Here is a 26,044-nt window from a genome sequence, read left to right on the forward strand (position 1 = left end):
TGTGGAGTCATCCTGTTTCAGTGCTAGTAGGTACAGACCAGAGAGAACCCGGTCTTCCTACTCTCCAGCTGCACCCCTTACCCTAAGAGGTGAAAACAAGGGGCAGATGCATTTAAAAAACATTACTAATTGGTTTTCCTCCAAATCCTTGCTGCCTTTTCTGGCCTGGCAGGCAGGTCTGAACTTCAGAAAAAGATGGCTGGACTTCCCCCCAACCTTCTACCCTTGAAGACTCCTAAAGCAGCTGGATGTGGTGGGGGAAAGCTTTGAAGTCTGTCTCCATCAGCTCAGGCTGCTATAGCAAAATACCAGAGACTGGCGAGCTGAGATCACGGTGCTGGCAGATTCGGTTCTTGGTGAGGGCTCTCTTCCAGGCTTGAGACGCTGCGGCCTCGCTGTTGTCTCACAAGGTGGAGAGAGAAAGCTCTGGTTATAAAGGCTCTAACCCAACATGAGGACCCCACCCCCATGACCTCACCTAATCTAATTCTCTCCCAAAGGGCCTGCCTCCTCATACCATCACACTGGGGGTTAGGGCTTCAATATTTGGATGGGGGGGGAGGGGACACCCACATTCAGTCCATGGCAAAGTTCGTAGTCCTAGCTCTGGATCCTACGAGTTGTGTAACCTTGGGCGAGTTACCCAACGCCTCGGACCTTATTTCCTCATCAATATGATGGAATACAAAGTCTGCCTCCTAGGGTTTTGGGAGAAGTGAGTAATACATAAGATGTCAAGCACGATACCAGAAATAGGGTATTTGCTCAATACAGGTTTCTCCTCTCTGTCCATCTGCGGCAGAGGCTGGCTGTCATCTTCTCCTTTCACATTTCTCATCTCACAGTTTGTGAGTTCAAGCTCTGAGTTAGGTTCTGCACTGACAGTTCGCTCTCTCCCTAGCCCCCTGCCCCTCCGCCACTCATGCTCCCACTCTCTCTCAAAATAAACTAAAAACAAAACCACCAAATGAACACACGCTTCAAGAGCATATACAGCGTCTCCCTGTTCTTTAGTGTAAAACAGGGCTCAGGCCTGGAGAATGTGCATTTCGTGGAAACATGGTGTCTTGGGGAATGAAAGCATTTCTAAGGCACCAGATACCATTCCATGTTCATTCTTCCCAGTTATCCAGGCGCTCTGGTAAAGCAGAGCTCCATCCACACATCGCCGACTGTAAGCAGGTCAAGGGGGCAAGACAAGGAAAGGCAGACTTCCTGTGCCCCTGGCCTTATCTCTTTCCATGACGTCGGTGTCTGTGCCCTCAAGCACCATCTTGGAGTACCTGAAGGTGGGGTCTGGTGCTGCAGAGACTGCCTTGAAGCCCTCGATGGGAGCTGTCAGCACTGCTCCCTCTGCAATCGTGTTTGAAAATGAGCCTGTTACCAGTGAGCCGGGCGTACCGGACCTCCTGCCGCTGCAGGGCCACCACAGTGAGCGCAGTACAAGGAAGTCTCAAGGCCACTCGTCCGCCTAACTCGTAGGCATCAAACGCAGCTGAGCTGTCCATGGGGCATGCCTCCCCAGGAATTACACATTCATGGTGGAAGGGGATCCAAACACCAAGAAACCTGTGACCAAACTCTGCAAAACCATCACCGTTCCCATTAATTCCAATGCTGTTCTGACGCAATGAGTCAAACAGAGCAAAAAGCCACAAGGAGGCTGATGGGCAAGGCCTTAAGTTTTCACTAAAATGGCCCCACTTTGGAAACAACTGCTCAGCTTCGGAGTAGCTAGCACAGGTGGTCCAGGAGACCAGCAGAGTCCAGCAGGACGGTATCCACTGAGGTCATCGAAGAAATGCAAATCGAAAACTACTGCACAAGTAGGGCAACCACAAATGAGGTAGCATGCTGAACTGTATTTAAGAACTAGACCACAAACACGGGGCCCCTGGGTGGCTGAGTCGGTTAAGCGTCCTACTCTTGGTTTTGGCTTAGGTCATGATCTCACGGTACATGAGTTTGAACGCGGCACGGGGCTCTGCATGGACAGTGTGGAGCCTGCTTGGGATTCTCTCTCCCCCTCTGCCCCTCCCGCACTCTCTCACTCTCAAAATAAATAACTTAAACAAAAAAAAAAAAGATTCTGTCTCCCTCCTTCTTCCTCTCCCCCACTGGCACAGTCTCCCAATCTCTTGCTCTCAAAAACAAAACACAACAACAACAAACATAAAACACACACAACACAGACCAAGAAATTCCTTGGGTTCAATTTCCATCAGGCTCTCCTCAAACAACACTTGTTTGGTCTAGGACAGCCAGCATGATGTGGTCAGACACTCCTGGTCTCACCCTGCAACAGCCAGCTGAGCAGACGCTTTTTTTTAGCTACTTAGCACATGGAGACTGCTTCAACACACAGCATTCTGTGCCTCTGTCCTTTATTTAAGGGAGGGGGAGAGGGGATAAGAACCAAAGAAGCCATGCTCTTTTGGTTAAGTGTCTGACTTGGGCTCAGGTCATGATCTCACAGTTCGCAGGCTCAAGCCCCACATGGGGCTCTCTGCTGTCAGCAAGGAGCCTGCTTCAGATCCTCTGTTCTCCCTAATCTCTCTGCCCCTTCCCCTGCTCACGCGCTCTCAAACATAAACGTTAAAAAAAAAAAAAACCCAAAACACCAGGCATGCCTGGCTGTGCCCTCAAGCATCTCGGAGCACCCAAGGCTGGGGTCTGGGCATCCACATTGTGAACAAGCCCCCCAGGGACGCTGATGACCAGCTGAGTGTGGGCATCCCTAATTCAGGGGCCCAGCAAGACCCACATGCTCCCCAAGGGGCTAGGTGAGTCAGAAAACAGGACATAAGGAGTCCTGACATCTGACATAGCTTTTAGGTTTTTACTTTAAGACGAAAGGGGGAAAAAAAGAGAAAAGATACAGAGTGAAGAATTCATTGTATGTTTATTATTCACAGTTAATCACTACCTACCAAATGCTATCCGCAGAGTTAAAGGATTAAGTACATAAGTCTTTTTATTTAAACACTGATTTTTTTTAAATATATACACACAAAACTTAGTTTAGCAAGGCTTCATGATATACACCAATTCCAAAATAAAACAATCAAATGGTCCAGGTGTAGAATGCCAGAGATTCCTCTTATCATCACCAAGGAAAGGAGAAGCTACCAGAAAGGGCGTGAGGTGGCAGATGCTCCGTCCAGAAGAGCAGCCGCCTCCGGGGCCTCTGAGTACTCCGGGCCGAGTCCCGCTCCATAACCAAAGTCCAGGGGAGACTCCAACCTCCAACCAATTGGAGACTTCAGAATCCAAAGGCCGTCACCAACTCTGGGCAGCCCCATTTTTTGTTGCAGGAATGGGATCAGGTGGAGAAAGTTCACAGGCACATCACTATGAGGGGCAAGCAGCTGACAAGGCGTGCAGAGAGAGCTCTGCCATGGACACGGCCTTCCTACATTTCCCACTTGTCCTTCCCCAAACAGTCCCTGCCTCACGGAGACACTTCCTTGTGGGGGGCTGGGGGGGGGGGAAGCAGCTATAAACACAGCCCCCTGGGAACAGAGACACGAAAACCCAGCCACTTCATCAACGCTGCCCCAGTGCTCGCCTGGGCAGGTTAGGGAGTCAGCACAAATGAAGAAAGCCACGAACAGACACCTCTGTCTCAGAGCAAGAAAAATGGAAGCTCTCATTTTCCACCCCAGTGCTGGAACACAGTACAACCTGGGACAGTCACAGAGGGACGTTTTAATTTCCTTGGGCTTTCCTGTTTGGAACTTGCTGGCTCCAGGGTTTTGTGTCTGGAGGGGGTGGGGGGAAGGACGGTGGGCGCTCTGGAGTTGAGGAGGGGCAGACAACAGCCTAGATCGCAAGGTCAAGGACTCTGACCCCCCCCTCCTCCCTAGGTTAGATCCAGTCTGATGTGGGAGAAGCTGTAACCTCTCCTCCTTCCCCGGCAGCAGGCGCGACTGCAGACCCCAGAGGGCTGACAAATATTAAAGCTGAACCTTCCAGGCTCGTGGCTGTGGACAGGCGGAAATGCCCACACCCTCCACCTGCGCTGGCCTCCTCTCCTCTACCCCACTCCCTCTCTCCCTCCCCCTACCCAGGGAGGATGATGTACACAGAGTAGGAGACAAATTGGCTGAAAAGCTCTGGACTGTCTTTAACTTATTTTAAAACAAAAAAAAACAAAACAAAAAAAAACACCACTCATAAGCAACTCTTGAAATAAGGAAAAAGGCACTATGAAAAATCAACGTGCTTAATGATACCACGTGGAGAGAAAACAACATAGAAAAGAGACAAAGGTTTTCAGGTTGACTTTTCTCGGGAAGCCGTGAGGGGCCAACAGTCCTTCCTTTTGCCCTGCTCCATTTCCAACTGTGTCACAAGATGCTGGGGCTGGGGGCCGCCCCTCTGGCAGAAGGTGACCAGGAGGGGCTGCCACCCACTGTCCTCTCCTCTGCGCATCGAGGAGCACAACGACGGCTGTTCTTTCTTCTGTCATTCCGACTACGACAGACAGTTTGCATAGAGAAAATACCAGCCTGCTTTGTTTCTTTTCTTTTATTATTGGCATCAGCTAGGACTATATGTGGTATTAGACGTCATGCACTGATGGACAGAAGAGGAAAAGGATGAAAAAGAGGAGAAAGGAGCAGCGGTGAAAATTTGTAATAAAAACTCTTTTCTTAATTTATAGGTAAGTTTTGGCATTTTTATATCCAACACCCCCTCCCGCCCCCCCCAAAGTTCCAACCAAAGTGAGAGGGTCACCAGGTGACCCAGCCAGGTGTTCTGAGCTCCCTCACGGGCTGCTGTTAAGGCAGCTCGTGGGTTTAAATCTTTTGTATGTGTTTTAAATTTTTCACTTTCTTTAAATAATCTCTTCTTGACTCTTAGACGTTCCGGTTCACAGGGGTGACGTAATTGCGGGGAAACATGCCGGTCTGCCCGTGGCAGGCCCCTTTCCACCAGTTGGGATCTGAGTTATCCATGACGTGGATAAAGTCTCCCCGACGGAATCCCAGCTCTCCATCCTCCTGGGGATCAAAGTCAAAGAGGGCCTGGACGTATGTTGGTTGCTGCAGAAGAGGGGCAGGAAAAGAGCATATGCTGGGTCTCTGCTCACAGCCAGCCCCCTGCTAGGTGGGGCTGGTCACAAGGGCGCAACAGATGTGTGCGACTCTTTACGTCTCCTGAGATGACCTCCCATTTCTCCTCCCCCTCCATTTATCCTTACAGGTCCTACGTCTACTCTCGTGGGTACAGAGTACTTTCACCAAAGCCCACAACACGCTAGAACACGCTGGAGTCTATTCCGCCACGGCGGCCAGGGCACCACACCATCGAAGCAAGTACTGCTTTCTCAGGGAAGGAACTTGGGAAACAGCAGTCGGGCTTTGAAAAGGCTTTACTTCCCATCACTTTATTGCTTATAAAGTCCTTAAGGTTTTACAGAGTCAATAGCTTAAATAAAGTAAGGTGGAGGGCCACCTGGGTGGCTCAGTCGGTTAAGTGTCCGACTCCTAATTTCTGCTTAGGTCAGTTCGAGCTCCACATTGGGCTCTGTGCGGTCCGTGCACAGCCTGCCTGGCATTCTCTCTCTGCCCCTCCCCCCCACTCACGCTCTTCAGAATAAAAACTTTAAATAAATAAATAAAACAAACAGGGGCGCCTGGGTGGCTCAGTCAGTTAAGCGTCTGACTTCAGCTCAGGTCATGATCTCACGATTCGTGAGTTCGAGCCCGGTGTCGGGCTCTGTGCTGACAGCTTGGTGCCTGGAGCCTGCTTCGGATTCTGTGTCTCCCTCTCTCCCTGCCCCTCCCCTGCTCATGCTCTGTCTCAAAAATAAATAAAAACGTTAAAAAAAATTTGTTTTAAACAAACAAAAGTGGAGCTCCCGTAACATAGGAATACAGGAATGAGCGTGGACTCCACTCCCTCAACAAGCGAGGTTTTCCTCCTAACTTGCTTCCGGCGATACAATATTGGACAGCGTTAAAGACCGTTTCCCTAGAGAGACATAGGTGGTAACCAGCAACGCACTGCCTCAGCCGAGGGAGCCTCTGGAAAAGGCAAAACTATTTTGTTTCAACCACAAACCTTTAACATGAGCTAAAGGTAGTATTTTGAACAATGAGCACAGAAGCCCTGGCGGTAATCCTCTGAGAAGGCACTGGCCTGCCCGAGGAGCTACTCTGAATCGCTACGAGCGATCCCAGTCTCTCTGATGAGGCTTACCTGCGGCACCTGTTCTATGTCCCGGAGGAATATCTGCTGGTTTCTGGACACGGATGTAGATCTGTGATAATCTACCAGCTCATTCAAAGAGTTGAACTTCACCACCCAGAGGAAGTACTTCCCAGCTCCATCTCGGAGCACCTTGAAGTGCTGCACGTCATTCCCAAACCTGGGGGCGCAGAGAACAGGTCAGAGGGCTCTGTCCTGGCTCCCTGGGGGTCACCGGCCCATCAGATCAAGGAGGGGTCTTGTGAGGACTAGTATTCTGGCAACACTCCTCACAGGCTGAGGCACAAGAAGACTCCCTCGCTGGAGAGTCAGGACACCAAGTGCTCCTGAGAAGCCTCTAGGGGACTGATGCTCACCAGTGATGACAGGAAGTACCCTGGCCAGATAGGGAAACCCTGTCCATCAGGTCAATTCTGAAGATGTTTGTAAAACAGAAGAGAATGGCCTAACCTATGGCATGCCTCTGCGTGCCCTGCACTGTACCACATCAAACAGAACCTCATTCAAGGCAAAGAATGTGACTTACATACTTTCAACAACTTTCCTGGAACTGGGACAGTTTAGAGTCATGATTCCTGCGTAGGGATTTTAGTTCTACTCATGGGAGAAAAGTATCAGAACAAAAGAACGTAGCAGAACAGTAAGTCCAAGAGGCTTGCCTATCACCCTCTTCCATCAGCCCACAGGAGTGGGGCCGCGACTGGGTGCTGACCGCCCCTGACCACAGTGCTACATGGCTGGAGCAGCAGCTCAGCAAGGCTCTGCCTGTCCTGCTCACTGCTGGGTCCTCAGCAGGGGCACCAGTGCTCAGCCCTCACCAGGCACTTGATGAACATCTGTAAATGAAGGACAGCGTCTCTTCTCTCCTTCAGTCTTAAAGGGGGAAAGAAATGGAAAAACTTCTTAAAAACCACCCAGTAGGTGGCAGCACTGGGCCTCAAGCAGGGGATTCCATGAGTTCAGAAACCGTGTTGCTATTTCATGGGAATCCCTGTGTGCCGGGAGGAAGGAGGCCACATTCAAGAGACACTTCTGACTCCACAGAAGCCACAGAAGCCTAACCCCCACCGGTGTGAGGCAGACGGTTTCTAAAAGGTGTACTGGGGCCCAGACAGTGAGCTGTTACCTACCACAGTGTTTTCCATCACTGACTCACATCTTGACAACAGAGAAACATCTCAGAGACTGTGGATTCTTGAATCTCCTTTGAGAAGGTTTTTTTTTTTTTTTCCTCAGTGTTTATTTATTTACTCTGAGAGAGAGAGAGGGAGGGGCAGAGACAGATGGAGAGAGAGAATCTCAAGCAGGCTCTGCACTTGCAGCACAGAGCCCAATGTGGGGCTTGATCCTACGAACCGTGAGACCATGGCCCTGAGTATCTTCAGGTGCGATTACTACCTTGATGTTTCTTGTTATCCTGTGTTTCATCATCTGTTTCCTTACGTTTTATGCTGATCTGAGTAGAAATCAAACACTACCAAACGAGGAGGACAAGCAGTTACTCGTGGGTTAGTTCTGAGTGACGGCCACCACCATGGCAGGTGGTATGAGGTTGGAGGCCTTGATTACCAGTAAGTACTGTGCATGCTCACGCAGTAGCCACTGGCAATCTCCTGAAACCATTCCGTTTTATCAAATAAAACTTTAGGGGCGCCTGGCTGGCTCAGTCGGTTAAGTGTCCGACTTTGGCTCAGGTCACTATCTCACGGTCCGTGAGTCCGAGCCCCGCGTCCGGCTCTGGGCTGATGGCTCAGAGCCTGGAGCCTGCTTCCGATTCTGTGTCTCCCTCTCTCTCTGCCCCTCCCCCGTTCATGCTCTGTCTCTGTCTCAAAAATAAACGTTAAAAAAATTAAAAAAAAAAAAACAAAAAAACTTTAAAGAGCCCATGCATTTACTGTTTCAAAAATAAAATTTGAAACAGATGTTATTACTACTTTCAACAACACAAACACCTAGGGGGCACCTGGGTGGCTCAGTGGGTTAAGCATCCGACTCTTGATTTCAGCTCAGGTCATGATCCCAGGGTCGTGGGATGCAGCCCCACATTGGTAGCTCTGAGCTGACAGCCGGAGCCTGCTTGGGATTTTCTCTGCCTCTCTCTCTCAAATAAATGAAACTTAAAAAAAAAAAAAAAAAGGCATTGGTAGAAGAGGAAAATTCTGATGATAATAATTAGACCCGGTTTGACTTTTTCATGTTGGGCCTAAAAAAACTCACTCTATAGGACACTGATCTGTGAAGTACTGTATCACAAAAAACTGCCTCCCATACCTTCAGTGAGGAAAGGAACACAAAAATTCAGTTTAAATCTACATTTCCAAAAACTGTACTGGTTCCTAAAATGAAACAAGATATTCAGTTGATTCTGGAAACTGAAATATCTACATTCTGTGCAAATGGCAAATAAATCGTCTTATGGGCTTCGCTTAAAACTAATCAATGTAGGGGTGCCTGGGTGGCTCAGTTGGTTAAGCATCTGACTTAAGTTCAGGTCATTACCTCATGGTTTGTGAATTCAAGTCCCATGTCGGGCTCTGTGCTGACAGCTAATAGCCTGGAGCCTGAAGGCTTAGGATTCTGTGTCTCCCTCCCTGTCTACCCCTACCTTGTTCATGCTCTGTCTCTCTCTCTCTCAAAAATAAATACACATTAAAAAAATTAATTAACCTCTCAAGTTTTTATTTAAATTCTAGTTAGTTAACATATAGTGTAATATTAGTTTCAGGAGAATTTAATGACTCATCACTTACATACAACACCCAGTGATCTGGGTCTGTATGTAACCTAATCACACTGTCGTACAAATGATGTATAAGTGATGTGTAAGATTCCCAGGGCAGGGGTGCCTATGATAATACATTAAATGGAAAAAGATGGAGTCAAAACACATATGGAAATGACACTGATTAAAAATCCTTATTTCACAGATGAGAAGCGATTTGCTCTGAATCCTCAAGGTTCCAACTTCTAGCCTCCATGATTCCTTGGGCGGTAAAATTCCCACCTTCCCCATTCGTTCCCTGCTTTCCAGTTCCCCTTCACATTTATATCTACCACAGGGGAAAGCAAAACACCCCAAACCCTTGTGTTAACCTTTTAAAGGTAAAGTGAGAGGCCCAGGACGGTGTAGATTCAAGCTAGGCATCACCAACTGAACGCTGGAGTCACGGGGCTCTAAACTCAGTGCTGGTAGAACTAATTTTTAAGAGGAGCCAGAAATTACTATTTTAATGTAAAACTTTCTGATTTGGTAAAACACAGTTTAGGCCAATCCTTTACCAGTCGCTAACCTTTGGTGTGTGTAGCCAGACACCCGGCCTGTGGCTTCACAATTCAGATCATCAGAGAGAGGACTCCAGGAGACCAGAGCGGGAAGTACTTACTTGACGGAGAGGGAGAAGTCCCCAGGGGCACTCTCACTCTCTCGGATAAGAAAGGCCCCATCATGCCGCTGTTTGCTAAGCATTTCTTCTGCTTTGGCTCTGGGGATTTTGCCAAAAAACCACCTAAGGAAGGAAGACAAGCCAGTCAACATCTGCTTCCCCACAAAGAAACGGGATATCCAGCCTCCGAAATGTGAGTAACAGAACACTCCTTGCCAAAGGAAGGGGCCTCCCTCTTTACCCTCTAGTGTCAACATGCCCCACAAAGCCATTCAAGTCAGCTTCTCCCTTGAGAGATGGACCATCTCCCTTCAAATGACTGTTCCCTACCCTACTCTCCAGAAAGTGACTCATAAGGCATGATCGTGGGCCACTCTTCCTATAGAGGAAGACACTTAAAGATGGGCCTCCCGGGCCAAAGCCCACTGGGCTCCCTACTGACTCATCGGCAGGGCACTGGGGAAAGCCCGGGTCTGTCAATATGAAGCACCGGAAGAACCACATAAGGAGAGACAGGCCTCTACTTGCAGCCATTTGCCAAGGTCACGGTTTTGCTACAGTGGGATTAAGGGAAATGGAGGTAGGAAACCGGAAGGCCCAGAAACTCGAGACAGGGCTGCTTCTTGTAACGGCCCAAGGCAAAGAGGGTCAGGCTCTGAGAGAGCAGCCTCTGCTATCACAAAGGCTGGCACTCCTCTCGAGGCTCCGCTCTCTGCCATCACTGCTCAGAGTCGGCTTCTAGGAACCATCAGGAACATTATAATTTATCCCATGCAGAGGCAGCTAGTGGCAAAATTCAGCTTTTCATTTGGAGGTTACAGATTCTTCTGCTCTCAATGCTAATTAACCTTGGCCACAAGAAAAAGTGGGTGAATTCATGCAAAACTATGGGAGTATCTGGCCTGTGGAGGAGGAGGAGGAGGAGGAGGAGGATCACCACCGGTGAAAAGAGCTTAAAGTCATAGCTGACTATTTCACACGAAAACCATTACTAATTAGGATGAGTGAACTGTGAAAACAATACTCTCTTTTCAAATTTGTCTTTAATGTGTTATTATTTTAAAAAGCAATGATAGGGGCCCCTGGGTGGCGCAGTCGGTTAAGCGTCCGACTTCAACCAGGTCACGATCTCGCGGTCCGTGAGTTCGAGCCCCGCGTCAGGCTCTGGGCTGATGGCTCAGAGCCTGGAGCCTGTTTCCGGTTCTGTGTCTCCCTCTCTCTCTGCCCCTCCCCCGTTCATGCTCTGTCTCTCTCTGTCCCCAAAAAAATAAATAGACGTTGAAAAAAAAATTAAAAAAAAAAAAAAAAAAAAAAAGCAATGATAGGGGTGCCTGGGTGGCTCAATCAGTTAAGCATCCAACTCCTGATTCCGGCTAAGGTCACGGATCTCACAGTTTGGGAGATCGAGCGCCATGCTGACGGTGTGGAGGTGTGGAGCCTGCTTGGGATTCTCTCTCTGCCCCTCCCTGACTCGCTTTCTCTCTCAAAATAAACAAACACACATTTAAAAAAATAAAAAGCAATGGTATTACTTAGAGCTAATAAAGATCTATCTGCTTCATCAGACTCTTTACATGGTACTTTGCAAGTCTGTTTATATATACAAGCTGTAATAACAAAGGTACCAGAAAGTCTGTTAAATAAATCTAACTTCTACCATACAAGTACGGAATCTCTAAAGTAACACACTAAAAAAATTTTTTTAATGTTTTTATTATTTTTGAGACAGAGAGGGACAGAGCATGAGCAGGGGAGGGGCAGAGAGAGAGGAAGACACAGAATCTGAAGCAGGCTCCAGGCTCTGAGCTGTCAGCACAGAGCCCGACGCGGGGCTCAAACTCACGGACTGTGAGAACATGACCCGAGCTGAAGTCAGACGCTTAACCGACTGAGCCACCCAGGCGCCCCTCTAAAGTAACATACTATACTGACATTCAAACGGAGTGAGCTGCTAGGGAAGATATGTTCAGAAGCTGCTATTAGCTGGATTCACCTTTAAACACTCCTAAACCTACCTTCTTGTGTCTTCCTCATGTTGAGTACTATAATGCCAGGTTGCTGAGGAGCTGCTACGAGCTAGCTTCTGGCTCCTACAAGTAACTCAAGGGTAAGTCCTCCAGGCCTGGAAGTCAGGCCGCACGAGAGATGTCACATATTAATACAACAGAATGATCTCCAACTACGAAAGGACAGCTGACTGTACTGAGACCATTAACACATTTTCTATTTTAATCTCTAGTGCTTTCAAATGTGGGATGCACTTGCAGGCAGTAAGCATCTGACTCGGGGTTGGGGCGGGGTGGGGGGGGGGGGAGTCACTCAACAGCCGCTCTCTTTTCCTCCTAACCCCCCACATCTTCCCACCAAGCAGGTATTGTCGCTTCTCCTCCCGTTTTAAAGTATAAATAATATGAATTTTAAAATAGCATAGATATTCGTCGAGTAAAAATAAAAAGCAAGATTTCCCTCAAAGTCCCCACAGCAGCAACTGTCAGTAGTTATGGGGGGTCGATTTTAGACCCTTGCTTCTGACGCACAAATTCGTAGATCTGGCCAGTGTTTTCCTGCCCCAGCTTAAAACTAACTCAGTTTTGTTTTCAGTTAAAAAAGATAAACTTGGGGCGCCTGGGTGGCTCAGTCGGTTGAGCGTCTGACTTCGGCTCAGGTCATGATCTCGTAGCTGACGAGTTCGAGCCCCGCATCAGGCTCTGTGCTGACAGCTCATAGCCTGGAGCCTGTTTCAGATTCTGTGTCTCCTTCTCTCTCTGACCCTCCCCCATTCATGCTCTGTCTCTGTCTCAAAAATAAATAAACGGGGGCGCCTGGATGGCTCAGTTGGTTAAGCGTCCGACTTTAGCTCAGGTCACGATCTCGCGGTCCGTGAGTTCGAACCCCGCGTCGGGCTCTGGGCTGATGGCTCGGAGCCTGGAGCCTGCTTCCAATTCTGTGTCTCCCTCTCTCTCTGCCCCTCCCCTGTTCATGCTCTCTCTCTCTCTCTCAAAAACAAATAAACGTTAAATAAAAATAAAAATAAACGTTAAAAAAAAATAATTAAAAAAAAAAGATAAACTATAGTGAAATAAAGTACCCTGTATTGGGATTTTTACAAAGTAAACACACACATTATAAGCACCCAGATGGAAAAACAGAAAATTAGCTGGAGACCATTTTATACTTCTTTTGTATCTGCTTCCATTTTTACTAATCTCTCTCTCTCTTCTCTCTCTCTCTCTCTCTCTCTCTCTCCCTCTCTCCCTCTCATGGATGTCCCGGAACATAAGGGGTATTCGTACAACATAAGCAATCGCTCCCAGTTACAACATTTAAATAGTGACACGTATATGTAACAACATGACTACGGTCACAATCTTTTAAATCTTTCAAAGTTGGGTTTATACTCTGACACAAATAGCAAAGGAGAAAGCTAACGAGAGGAGGTGGCTCATGTCCAATTTAATTCTTTACTATACCCCACAGGCTCCCATCCACATGCACTCAGTGTGAAAAGCATAGATCTGGATCCACCCCCAGTATGTACAACCCGTGGTGCAACACTTCTGCCACCAATCACTTGGTAGTCTGTTTAATTTGTTAATCTGAATGCTGTGTTAGGCCGTACTCCATTTGAAACTTCCCTCCTCCTAACAAAAACTAAAGGTAGGGGGACAGGAAGAAGGGAGGGGAGAGGGAAGGGGGGCTTAATCCCCTGTGCTCTCCCACAGCTATGGGAGCGACGTGGACCCTGTACCTATGGATGACCAGTCAGAGCAGTCCTGGAACAGAATACGTGTCCATGAGGCCAACTGCTGCAAAGACCCATGGCCACAGTCTGTTCAGCAATATGGTTTCCTTGTTCTGAGCCTGCAGTGGAGAAGCACTGCCCGCATTTCAGCCAGAGGCTGCAAAGACCACCACCACGGAGGCTGTCCTGGATGCTTCCCGATAGATTATTATTCCAGAGTTCTTTAGGGCCCTTGAAAGAGGACAAGGCAGGATAGGGACTCTTCCTCGAGGGCTAAACCATCAACTGCGCAATGGGGCAGTAACTTGTACTTTCTGAGGAAGGAGGCCTTTCTTGTGTTTTCCCAACAGTTGGGATTCGAAACGCCTACATTACCTCCAACAATTTGAAGAAAAACAAGGAGTTAGAGCCACTGGCATTTTATTTAATATAAAAGTTGCAGTATGATATTCTGCTGAATTCCCTTTCAGCACGGAAATATGGAAATGAAAAGGAACTGAAGTTTACTTTGTTATGACTGGATTGAGTGCAGGAGCCAGCAAATTAAAATGATGGCCCTCGGCCCAAATATGCCCAGTTTTTATATGGCCCACAATCTAAGACTTTGACAAATTTTTAAAGGGTTATTTAAAAAAAATTCGAAATATGTGACATGGCAGATATCGCAAACAGTTCTCAAAGTCTACAATATTTATCATCTGGTCCTTTACACAGAGTTTAGCCAACCTTTGATCTATTTTGAGGATAACTGAAAGAACAGATGTGTACAGACTACCTGGCTTATACGGACCGAGGGAACTCCCACTGTGTGATCTAAGGAGTCCCCCCCACTCCCAGTAACCACTACCCAACTGCTTTTCCCCATGGAGTGCATCCCATGATGCTGTCCATGGAAAGTTCACACAGCCCCCAAAGCAAATACTGACACTAAATGGTTACAAGGATGCAAAGCTGTCCTTAGTATACTTTCCAGGACATCTGTACTAGTCTTGTGTTCATCGTCTGGAGTTTTTTGGTCGTTACCATTTGTGCCTATGTTTTAGTGACCCGGGCATGGCTGTTCGTAAACCCCTGATCTAATATTATGGGGACTTCAAATAAGGAGTATTAGCAATCCACTGACAGGGGTCCAGGAATCTCTTCCACAGACACCTTTGGAAGTATTTTTTTTTTAATGCCTACTCAAAAAAAAAAAAAAAAAAAAAAAGAGATAGCATTTAGCTCTTATTTATTTGAGACAGAGACAGAGAGAGGAAGTGCACATGTGGAAGGGCCAGAGAGGGAGAGAGAGAGAAGTGAGGTTCACCTGGGGCTTGTGTTTTTTTTTTTTTTTTTTAATTTTTTTTTCAACGTTTATTTATTTTTGGGACAGAGAGAGACAGAGCATGAACCGGGGAGGGGCAGAGAGAGAGGGAGACACAGAATCGGAAACAGGCTCCAGGCTCCGAGCCATCAGCCCAGAGCCCGACGCGGGGCTCGAACTCACGGACCGCGAGATCGTGACCTGGCTGAAGTCGGACGCCTAACCGACTGCGCCACCCAGGCGCCCCAAGGGGGCTTGTGTTTTTACCCAGAGCAGGGCACAAGCTCACCCGATGTGGGACTCAAACTCACCAACTGTGAGATCATGACCTGAGCCAAAGTCAGATGCTTAAAGACTGAGCCACCCAGGCGCCCAGCATTTGGCTTGTACTTGACTGCCAGTGGTGGTCACCTCTGAAAGGGGTATGTGTGTAGAGAGAAACTCATGTACTGCTCTACAGTTTCCTACAATGTCTTTTATAATGAGAACTAAATTCATAAGTTACTGAAATTATAGCAGTGAAATAAAAATAGCTTCCCTAATTTCTAGGATAAAGAGAAATGAACTAGATGATCTTAAGGGCCCCTTCGGGCTCTGTGACACCGAGCCGGGTGTGTGATTAGATGGGGTTAAGATCTTCGCTCTAGTGCTTGGGAGAGGAAAGAAATGACGGCCACCCATGAGAGCAGTGACAGTGAAGGAGAGGGACAGCTGGGCTGCTATTCAAGGTGGGTCAAGTCATCTAAAGGGCTTCTTATCGTTTTGTGTTAACTGAAGTAGACACAACTGACTCCTCCCTCGTGTCTCAATGGCACGCTAGTCTGAGCACGAAGCCTCAATTCCCACCAATGTACAAGGAATGGAAGAGACTGCTTCTGAGGGAGGAGCAGGGCCAGTGAAGGAGATGGTGGGTGAGGGTGGGAAGGCTGTGGTCTATATGGGCTCCCAGGGTCCCACCATGTCACCTACCAGTATAAACTGGGTGGGGGAGGGGAGGTTCCTAGGGAGAAAAAGAGAAAAAAATTCACTGCTCTCAAGAGCCTGGAGTAGGGAGATTATTTTGTTTTCTCTAACGCGGGAACACTAAGTGGTAGGCAAGGGTAGTGATTAAAATAAGCATTTTCTGAAAACCTATTATACTGCCAAGCATTGTGCTCTGGGGATACAAAGATTATTAAGATAAAGTCCTATAGGGTAATCAAATGTATCAACAAGACCCTGTGGTAAGTACCCTTTCTAAAACTCAAAACATGTAGAATTATGAAACACTTCTGGCCCCAGGGGTTTTGTGAAAAAGAATCCTGGAGTGGCATTACTGTTGTTTTATTATTTGAAGATCACAGACAGTATCAATCCAAAACGTGTACTATTATTATGTAATAGTATATAAACTACTGTTTCAAAAATGAAACAATTGCTTCATTAAAGATAACCAGCAACTATTATCAGTCTAAAACATACTACTATTGAGTATTATCATTACATACTATTAACATGCAAAATCAACATGCTTTGTTAATTTTCTGGGAAGATAAAAAATACGACTATTATCTCTAGGATCTCAATTTTAAAAACACTCTTTGAAATAAGCAGATGGGTCTGACCCTTGGAAGACTAGCAGAGCCCAACTTACGGATGTGGTTTCATTTCTATGTAATTCTTGGGAATGAAGCCATCTTTCCCGTTGAGCTCTGCCTTGTACCAGTTCTGATCACATTCTTCATTTAAAACCTGAAAAGAAAGAAAACAAGGGGGAAAAAAAAATCAATCATTTCCTTTTCTTTTTTTTTTTTTCCCTCCTTATCATTCTTAAAAAGGCAGCCACTAAGACAACGAATGTTGCCATTTAGGTTTGTTTGTATAAGGTGTTATTTGAAGTATGATCAGTTACATGGATGTAAAACTTCACATAAATTCAGAAAACCAACGTTATTGCCACCTCTTATATATTCTAGTTAAAAAGAAAAAGAAACGGTCTCTGAAAATGAGAGTCTGGGGCCCCCAAACATCTAGCATTAACCCCTAGATGCAGATGGGAGAATGACAGGGGAAAGTACCAGTTTGGGAAAGGAGATTCTGGACAACAGCAGGCATTGATGCTGGAGAATGAAGGGAGCCCTACAGGGATGCTCTCTAGGAAAGCAGGCAGAACAGTAGAATGGAGAAGCAGCAGCAAAGAACTTCAAGACTTCTCTAGAACCGATCTCCAGAATCACAGATCCAATCCCAGGTCAGCCACCAAACAGGTGTGTCATGTACGTACATCCTTGTGTCCTCATACATGAATCGTTTTTTAATGAAAAAACACAGCAAATCCTACTTCACTCACCCTTAAGGCCACAATGCGTTTGAGTTAGAAAATGCTGGAAGCACACCACCCAGCCCAATTCAGGGGGAAGATCCAGAGCCCATAAAACCGAAACACGGCATTCTCTAGACTGAAAACATCCTCTACAAATGTGACATGACTACCCAAGGTTATGAGCTAGTGAATCACACATTGATTTTCAGATCCCAAACTGTTCCTTGAGAGTTTACATGGATAGGCTGGACCATGATACTGCATGACAGTATAAGCAGCAGAAGAGAACAGATAGAGTATAAAAGCCACCTCTGAATTCTAGATTTCTAACAAAAGGTAAAGAGCAGAAGGCATTTTAATGACTTAAAAGAGAAAATAGAAACATGAACCCAACTCCAAAATGCTGAACACAAGAAAAGGTAGATGGACCAGCAGAGTGGCAGTTAGTCTATACTATACAACAAAGTTCTGTAAAGAAATTTTTTTTAATTAAAAAAATTTTTAAAAATGTTTTTTAAAGTTTATTTTTCCTTAAGTGATCTCTACATCCAATGTGGGGTTTTAACTCGTAACTGCAAGATCAAAAGTCACGTGCTCTTTAAAAAAAAAAATTTTTTTTAACATTTATTTTTGAGACAGAGAGAGACAGAGCATGAACGGGGGAGGGTCAGAGAGAGAGGGAGACACAGAATCTGAAACAGGCTCCAGGCTCTCAGCTGTCAGCACAGAGCCCGATGTGGGGCTCGAACTCACAGACCGTGAGATCATGATCTGAGCTGAAGTCGGCCGCCCAACCGACTGAGCCACCCAGGCGCCCCAAGAAAGCTGGTAAAATTCTTTACAAAATGATTTATTCAAGGGGTGCCTGGGTGGCTCAGTCGGTTGAACGTCCGACTCTTGATTTCAGCTCAGGTCATGATCCCAGGGTTGTAGGACTGAACCCCGTGTTAAGGCTCTGTGCTGAACACGGAGCCTGCTTTAAGATATTCTCATTCTTATTCCCTCTGTCTCCTCTCTCACTCCCTCTGCTGCTCTCTCGCACTCCTTCTCTAAAAATAAAATAAATCTTAAAAAAAAAAAAAAAAGATTCTCTCTCTGCCCCCTCCCCTGCTCGTGCATGCTCTCTCTAAAAAATAAAAACCACAACCAAAACACCAAATGATTTATTCAAGATGCTGAACGATGCTGTACTCATTATCAAATTAGAACTTAGACTGCTCAGAGTGCATGATGTGTAGGTACAGATGGTCCCTGACCTATAACGGTTCGACTTATAAATTTTTGGCATTATGATGGTGTGAAAGTGACACATTCAGGAAAAAACTGTACTTCAAATTTTGAATTGTGATAGTTTCTTGGGCTCGCAACACATGGTCCTATTCTCTTTTGTGATGTGCAGCAGCTGAAGCTCCCAGTCAGCCATGCAATCCTGAGGGTCACTAATTAATGCACTGACAGCCATTCTGTACCCATTCGGCCACTCTGGTTTTCAAGTTTTGTTTTTGTTTTTATTTAAGTAATCTCTACACCCCACGTGTGACTCGAACTCAACAACCCTGAGATCAAGAGTAGCACGTCCTTCTGAATGAGCCAGCCAGACACACCCAGCCATTGTTTCTCACTTTCAGTACAGTTTGCAATAAATGATGTGAAACGATCTGCACTTTATTATGGAAATAGGCTTTGTGTTACATGATTTTGCCCAAGTAGAGGTTAGTGTTTCGAGCACAATGAAAGTAGTCTGGATGAAGCTATGATGTTTTCGTAGGTGAGGGGTATATTAAAGGCATTTTTGATTTGTGATAGTTGTAAGTTGAGGAAGACAGGACTGACATTCCAAAGTAACAGGTCAGCTACCCAACAAACAGCCAAGCTGCATCAGCAACAGCTCTAAGCAAATTCATTCCTGAACAGAAGTTACAACCTGAGACGTTCTACAGTCCTGGTGCTGATCTGTGACGCTCGCCAGCCTCTGGCCCTAGGTGTCAGATAGTTTCAGCGGGCAGGCTAAGAGGGCAAATCCCGCAAGAGTTAATGAATGTGAATAGCTCTAAAAAACCAGCTAGTGGTAAATCCCAGCAGTTTCAGCGATGAAAACTTTTGATTACTGTTTTCCCTTTTAAACCAATCATTAAGTTTTATTAAATACTGCAACGTTACAAACCAATACATGTAAAATACATTCATAATTTTGAAATCAGCATTTTAAAGACAATGAACTGTGGCAGCAGCCAGCAGTTATTCTGTTGCTAGACCGTCACACAGCCCATACTGAGGATAAGTGTTCCCAAGGTGCTCCCTGCCATGATAGCGCTGGCATCCCTGAACAGTGAGGTCACTCTACCAGTGTCACCCAAGATGCGGTGACCTCGGGTGGAAGCCCATAACGTGCCGGTGTCACAGAAGATTCAACAGCATGAGGGTGAAGGAGTGATTTCAGAAGTTGCTTAAGGGAGCGTCTGGGTGCCTCAGTGGGTTAAACGTCCAACTGACTCTTGATTTCAGCTCAAGTCATGATCTCACAGTTCATGAGATCGAGCCCCATATGGGGTTCTGCACTGACAGCGTGGAGCCTGCCTGGGATTCTCTCTCTCCTGCCCTCTCTGCCCTTACCTGCTCACATGTGCACTCTCTCTTACTCAAAATAAACACTAAAAAAAAAAAAAAAAAAAAAAAAAAAAAAGGCAGTATTCTGTTACCTACCAAAAAGAAGAGCTTATAGAAAAATGTGGCCCAGTAATTACCTAATTAATAATAACAATAACATCAGTAATAAACCTGTAGGCCTATGAATAAGAGTTTTTCAAAATGTCTTTAAAATTCCTGAAATGATGCATTCTCCACCTTAAAGATTTCTTGGAAAAAGAGGAGAATCAGGCTGACAAGGAGGGGGCTCTGGCCCATTTGGGCATCAAAACAGAATAAGGTAATCTGCCAGAAAAGGACCAGTTTTAATTTGTGACCAATAACCTCGCAGAAGAGGATAACTATGTTACACACCAGTTCATATAGCTGCACATTCTTATCACCTTTACTAAGGGCAACCCCCCTGAAGAATGCTCCCCCCTAACAAAAGAATTTATGGGACAACTCTCAGACTTGGCAGCAATTTAGAACTACGATTTTTTCTGCAAAACAAAATTATTACTTGGTGTTTAGTATGATTTTCTCCCCAGGAAGGCAGGGAAATATGGAATTGATGCACTTAGATTATTTTTAATGTATGTGAATAGTTAAAATTTTTGGTTTTTTGGAACATTCTATCACCTTGAATATCACTTTACCAGAAAGTCAAAATGTTGCTGTGCATGCCTCTAAACTTCTCTACTCTAGAACTTAGAAGACTGGTTTCGCTGGAGGCACAGCTCAGGAGAAACAGTGTATCTGCCAGCCTGGGCCATCCTGGGAGGCACGGACCAGGTCTTCCCACCCAGCGGCTTCACTGGTACCTCAGCACGACACGCAAGCCTGCAGCTGGGATGATGGAACACATATTTACAAATTAAGTTTTATTCACACATCTAAATGCTTAAAACAGCAAAGGACACAAAATAACTGAAGTGAGTCCACAGTGGAGCAGACAAGGGGACCAGAACCATATGGGGAGGAGTCTGCACCTGTAAAGACTGGGTTTAACTTCCTAAGGATTTACACGAACACTCACATCCTTCACTAGCAATTTAAAAAGCCCGATCAGAGTTCTGAGAATGAGGAAGCGCCCCTCTCACCATTCGCCACGATGGAAGGCAAGCGCATTCACTCGTCCCCTCTTAAAGAAAATATATGGTGGAGTTCAACAACCAAATCTTCAATCAGTCTTGAACATTCCAAGGAATATTTTCAGCTTTTACCTCACAGCTGCAGGTTCTTATATTAACTCTCATAATCCCTCAGATTATGACTCTGTAGCCACACAAAACACTCTAGTTTAACAGAAGCAAACTGATCAAGAGAGGAGATTACGAAAGGAGGAAGTGACAAGTTTCAGTGACTTTTCTTCTTCTTTTTCTTCTTTTTTTTTGGCAAAAAGACTGAAAATAATGTCAGAACCAAATCAGAAAGACTCCTAAAAGATGAGGAATGATGTGAGGTTTATACAGGACACCTAAAACCATTCCAGTCCATGGAAGGGGACATAACAGGGGCTTTCGAGGTGTCACTAATGTTCTGTTTCCTGACTGTATGCTGGCTGCCTGGGTATGTTTGGTTTGTGAGAATTCACTCAACTGGGTACTTAGGATACATGAACTTTTCTATATGCATATCATACTTCAACTAAAAGAAATACTCGGTGTCTGACTGGCTCACTCAGTACAGCATGGGAGACTCTTGACACTGGGGTCATCGGATTGAGCCCCATGTGGCGGGTAGAGTTCACTTAATTAAGAAAAAATAGTTAGAAATCTTTCAGTCAAGAGAGCAGAGTCCTATTCTGGTCCAATTCGCACATCAGAAAATCACACCAGGGCTTCCTCATACACTTTGGCCACAAACTTCTCACCCCCAAAATACACAGGGAATCAGAAAACAACACAGCGAGACTCCAGAAACTCCCACAATCGTAGCTTACTATCACTACTCTATGAAAAAAACTTTCTCAGAAATACAGCTTTCTTCACCATGTGGTTCTACGTTTCTCCATTATGTGATTTTGATACTATTCATTGCTGCCCTCACCCCCAATCGGACACCATTCTTAAAGCAATGCAAATTTCCATTTATACCAAGTCAAAGCTTTCCAAGTGGAAGGAGGAGGTGGAGGGATGGGGAGGGAGGGCAAAGGGAAAGGGAGGTCAGGTCAAAAATTTCAGTCTCAGGCCTCTTAGGATCCACCTGATCTGGATTCAAGGGGCTGAACACATGAGTTCAAATTCCAGTCTCACCAGTGAACTATGTGGTCTTGGGCAAACGACCTGTTCTCTAATTTTGGTTTCCCCACCTATAAAGTGGTGGTAATACCTACACCTCCTGGGGTTACTGAGGTGATTCATGAGAAAATGTGATAAACAGTGTAGCAATCAGTACAGAGCTACATTTCAGCTGTCTTAGTGGACAAATTTCACAACAGTTAACTCTGCCTTACACATGAGCAGCATCGGATCATAGAAAATGTGGCAATCCTGGGGGGACTGAATTTTATCTCTACTAAATTTCATGTAATGCTGTTCGTGGGCACCAGCAGGACACATATTAACAGAGCGCAGGGATTCTTGTTTTATTCTGAAAACACACAAATACAAGACTCTGGGCTTACTTCAAAAAAGATTTTAAATGCGGAGTTCAAGGGTTACAATAACAGCTAATTCTTTTCCCCCATCTCTTCTATACCAATATTGGAAGACAAGAACTGTACTCAACTTTCTATACAAATTATGGAAAAAGGTATCTTTTAGGAAAATGATAGATAAGTATTTTGTTTATAGACTGCTAGTTTAGATTGTAATTTGAAATATGGGGCTATTCTCCTGCCTGAACGTATTCAGTTTTTTGTAAATAAACAACAAAAAACATGATTTTTAAAAAATAGGTATGTAGTGCAGTTATGGAACAGTAGGCCAATCCAGAGTTGTATCAATTCACAGAGCAACTTGTGTAAGAGCACTTGTGCATGAACAATAGGAACAATTGCATATTTAGGCTCTTATACATAAGGCCCCCAAAATACCACTTCTATATGATCCTTGCATCATGGAAATTCAACAAAAGCCAGTGAGTTTCCTCTGCTCTTCAAAGGTCAATCAATGCTACAGGAACAATACTAAAAAACTGCCATGATGTGAAGACAGATTTCAAGAATCTGGTCATCATATTAACCTGAAGTTCTTAGAAAACGGAGAACACACACACGCACGATGCACATACACGCTTTTAAAAGGCTTGAACCCCTAAAAAATTTGACAGGGTCCTGGCTAGGGTAACTGCATTTGGACAGCCGCTTAAAAATCAGTTGTGTTGGGGCGCCTGGGTGGCGCAGTCGGTTAAGCGTCCGACTTCAGCCAGGTCATGATCTCGCGGTCCGTGAGTTCAAGCCCCGCGTCGGGCTCTGGGCTGATGGCTCGGAGCCTGGAGCCTGTTTCCGATTCTGTGTCTCCCTCTCTCTCTGCCCCTCCCCCGTTCATGCTCTCTCTCTCTCTGTCCCCCCAAAAATAAATAAACGTTGAAAAAAAAATTAAAAAAAAAAAAAAAATCAGTTGTGTTCAGGGGCTCCTGGGTGGCTCAGTCGGTTAAGTGTCCAACTTTGGCTCAGGTCACGATCTCATGGTTCATGGGCTTGAGCCCGGTGTGGGGCTCTGTGCTGACAGCTCAGAGCCTGCACCCTGCTTCAGGTTCTGTCTCTGGCTCTCTCTGCCCCTCCCCCGCTTGTGCTCTTTCTCGAAAATAAACGTTAAAAAAGAATTTTGTTTTTAAATCAGTTGTCTTCAGCTGTCTGTTGAGTATTTTATTGGAAACTCCTAGAATGCTCTTCAACTTTAGACTCCCTTTGCATGGATTACGGATTCGGTCTCAGACTTGCACTGATTCACTGCTAACACTTGAGATAAGTGCTTTGCAATCACCGCTCCGTCTGTTACGGGTTTTGTCAATGTGAAAAACATCTCAGGCTGGCTGCTCTCCTGTGTGCCAAATCACGAAAAACACCCACACTGTAGATAAGCTATTCAGCTTTTAATGATGAGATGACCAACTTAAAGGCAGTTTAATAATTAAGGTTCCTGGTCCCACAGAAACCTTCAATTGTTTACCCAAGCACACGGAGAGCAACAGTTCTCCAAGTTCAGCCACCAGGTCAGTCTCCAGGCTGAAGGACTACAGCTCCTTCAACACTTGCCGGGGAACCTATGGCCCAGTCAAGACACTTGACAGGCAGTCGGCCTTTAGAGACCAGAAAGTTGAGAAAAACGAAATGCATTTATGAAGTTTTGTGTGTAAACATCAAACTATACCGTTTTATTTATTAAATGGTTGAAAGAGGGGTCCCTGTCTGCCTCAGTCAGCAGAGTCTGGATCTCAGGGTCATGAGTTCAAGCCCTACATGGGGCGTAGAGCTTACTTAAAAATAAATAAATAAATGGTTTAAAGAATGCCTATTCAGGGGCGCCTGGGTGTCTCAGTGAAGCATCTGACGTCCGCCGGGTCAGGTCATGATCTCACATTTTGTGAGTTCGAGCCCAGTGTCGGGCTTGCTGCTGTCAGTGCAGAGCCTGCTTCGAATCCTCTATTCCCCTTTCTCTCTGCCCCCCTCCGACTCTAGTGTGTGTGCGCGCTCTCTCTCTCTCTCTCTCTCTCTCTCTCTCTCTCAAAAATAAACATTAAAAAAAAGGCCTATTCATTAAAAAAAGTATTCACATAAAGATACCAAGAGAAGAGGTATTTTACCTTATGGTGAGGACCTCTCTCAGCAAAAGTATAACATTTGTGCCAAGAAAAGCTTTTTTTAGTTCTCTTTGAGAAGGATATTTCTAGAAGATTCATTTCTTTGGGGATCCAGGAGTCTGAAATCTTTGACTTTTTTATGTTATTTTCTTTTAAGAGAGGATTGCATTTATCAAAGTAAAGAAATCCAATGGGCATTTGTTACTTGAGCCTACCGTCTGACCACTAGGGAAACATGGTGAAAGGGGTTCCGTTTTGCCCTTTAAACAATTGAGAGAGAAAAAGGAAGGGAGGGAAGGAGGAAAAAAACACTCAAACTCCCAAATTTTCCACTGGTAAAAATCATTCATCGCTTTTACACTGCCATTTGAATATGAACCAGTTGTACCCCAGAAATAGTATCTTCTTCCCTGTTGCTCAAGCTCAATTTCTGTACCCTCTCTAAACAGCTGCTACCAACGGAGATCAGTTTGAAAGGGGAACAGTGGTGAATCAGGAGGCTGAGGCGTACCAAATGCCCAAGCATTAAAGCTGCCTTAGTTTGACCTCAATGTACTGAATGCTCCAAATCAGTTGAAACACCACTGTTTTTCTCTTTAAAAAGTACTGAGTAGCCTTCCACAGATTCAAGTTATCCTTAGTTTGGCATTCCAGTTTTCATTAACTTGGCCATCACCCACTTAACTGCCTTCCTACCCACTTAGTTCTCTAAATGAACCCTTCAGTTCAGTCAAGCAAGTCAACTCATCAACCTCTAAACACACCGTACTTCCCTTTGGTTAGACTGTTCTCTTCCTTATCTATTTGATAAGCTCTAAAGATTCAGTTCAGGGCTTACAACCACCTTGGTCAACTTTTCTCTGTTTTACTTTTATAGTAGTCAATGGAGGATCATGCTCAACAGTAACATAATCGCTTATAACATCTTATCTACCCCTATACTTTGTACTGTGTACGGGTGTGCTTTGGCCCTCTCCTAAAATAAACTGCAAATATCCTGAAGCTGGCTCTGTGCCCAATTCTCCATCTGTGGTCCTCATAGTGCTTAGAATGGTGTCTAGCATATTTTGAGGAACTGACTTGTATACGGGGGCTGTGTTATAAGTAACGTATACCATAACCCAGAGCTAGCTGGTCTAAGGAGCAGCACAGATGATACACCACCGTCAAATTCCTTGATGAAAAACAACAGCCTCTTAAACAGACCCTAGTAAGAAGTCTGACCATCACAAGTTTGTTTCCCCAAGGAGGGAGAGGCAAAGTAAAGCAAGTAATAGAATCATCAGGCAGTCAGTCTTGCCGTCCTACTTGGGCACCACTGCCCAAAGACTTCCATGTGAAGATCTCAAAGGGGGTATGCTAAACCCTTTCCACAGGGCTATCTGCTGTTACTTTCCCCAAGATAAAAAGATATAAGGCAGGTATATGGGAATGGGTGGGTAGGGAGGAGAAATTTCAGTATGGAATGGAGAAAAGGAATGATGACTGGATGGAACAGGGATAGAGGAAGTGTAGCTGCTACACTGTCCAGACTAATACCTTTCAGCAAGGGAGCACTTCCTGAAATGCTGACATGCCTGCTTCAGTCTGCATGTCTGACTTGTGACAGACTTTTGCAGGGTATTGTTTTATAGCTACAACCCTTCCAGAAAAATTTTTACACAAGACAGTCCAGAAGACCTCGGACTTAACTATTCTTCCGCTGAATGGTAGCTAGGTTGATG

At 45.4% G+C, this 26,044-nt stretch overlaps 1 protein-coding gene across 1 annotated transcript in view; it reads right to left on the reverse strand.

The window, feature by feature from the left end:
- Positions 1–2,883: 2,883 nt before the first annotated feature.
- GRB2 (growth factor receptor bound protein 2) overlaps positions 2,884–26,044 on the reverse strand; it is a 73,884-nt gene continuing 50,723 nt past the window's right edge. Inside the window, exons 3-6 of the mRNA XM_045490882.1 lie at positions 16,278–16,375; positions 9,600–9,722; positions 6,208–6,376; positions 2,884–5,048 (exon numbers count right to left, since the gene is read on the reverse strand). Of these exons, the coding sequence (XP_045346838.1) occupies positions 4,863–5,048; positions 6,208–6,376; positions 9,600–9,722; positions 16,278–16,375 (576 nt within the window). The 3' untranslated portion in view covers positions 2,884–4,862. The remainder of the gene's footprint in view (positions 5,049–6,207; positions 6,377–9,599; positions 9,723–16,277; positions 16,376–26,044) is intronic.

This window comes from Leopardus geoffroyi, chromosome E1 (assembly GCF_018350155.1).
Source record: "Leopardus geoffroyi isolate Oge1 chromosome E1, O.geoffroyi_Oge1_pat1.0, whole genome shotgun sequence".
In the NCBI taxonomy this organism is placed as follows: Eukaryota; Metazoa; Chordata; class Mammalia; order Carnivora; family Felidae; genus Leopardus; species Leopardus geoffroyi.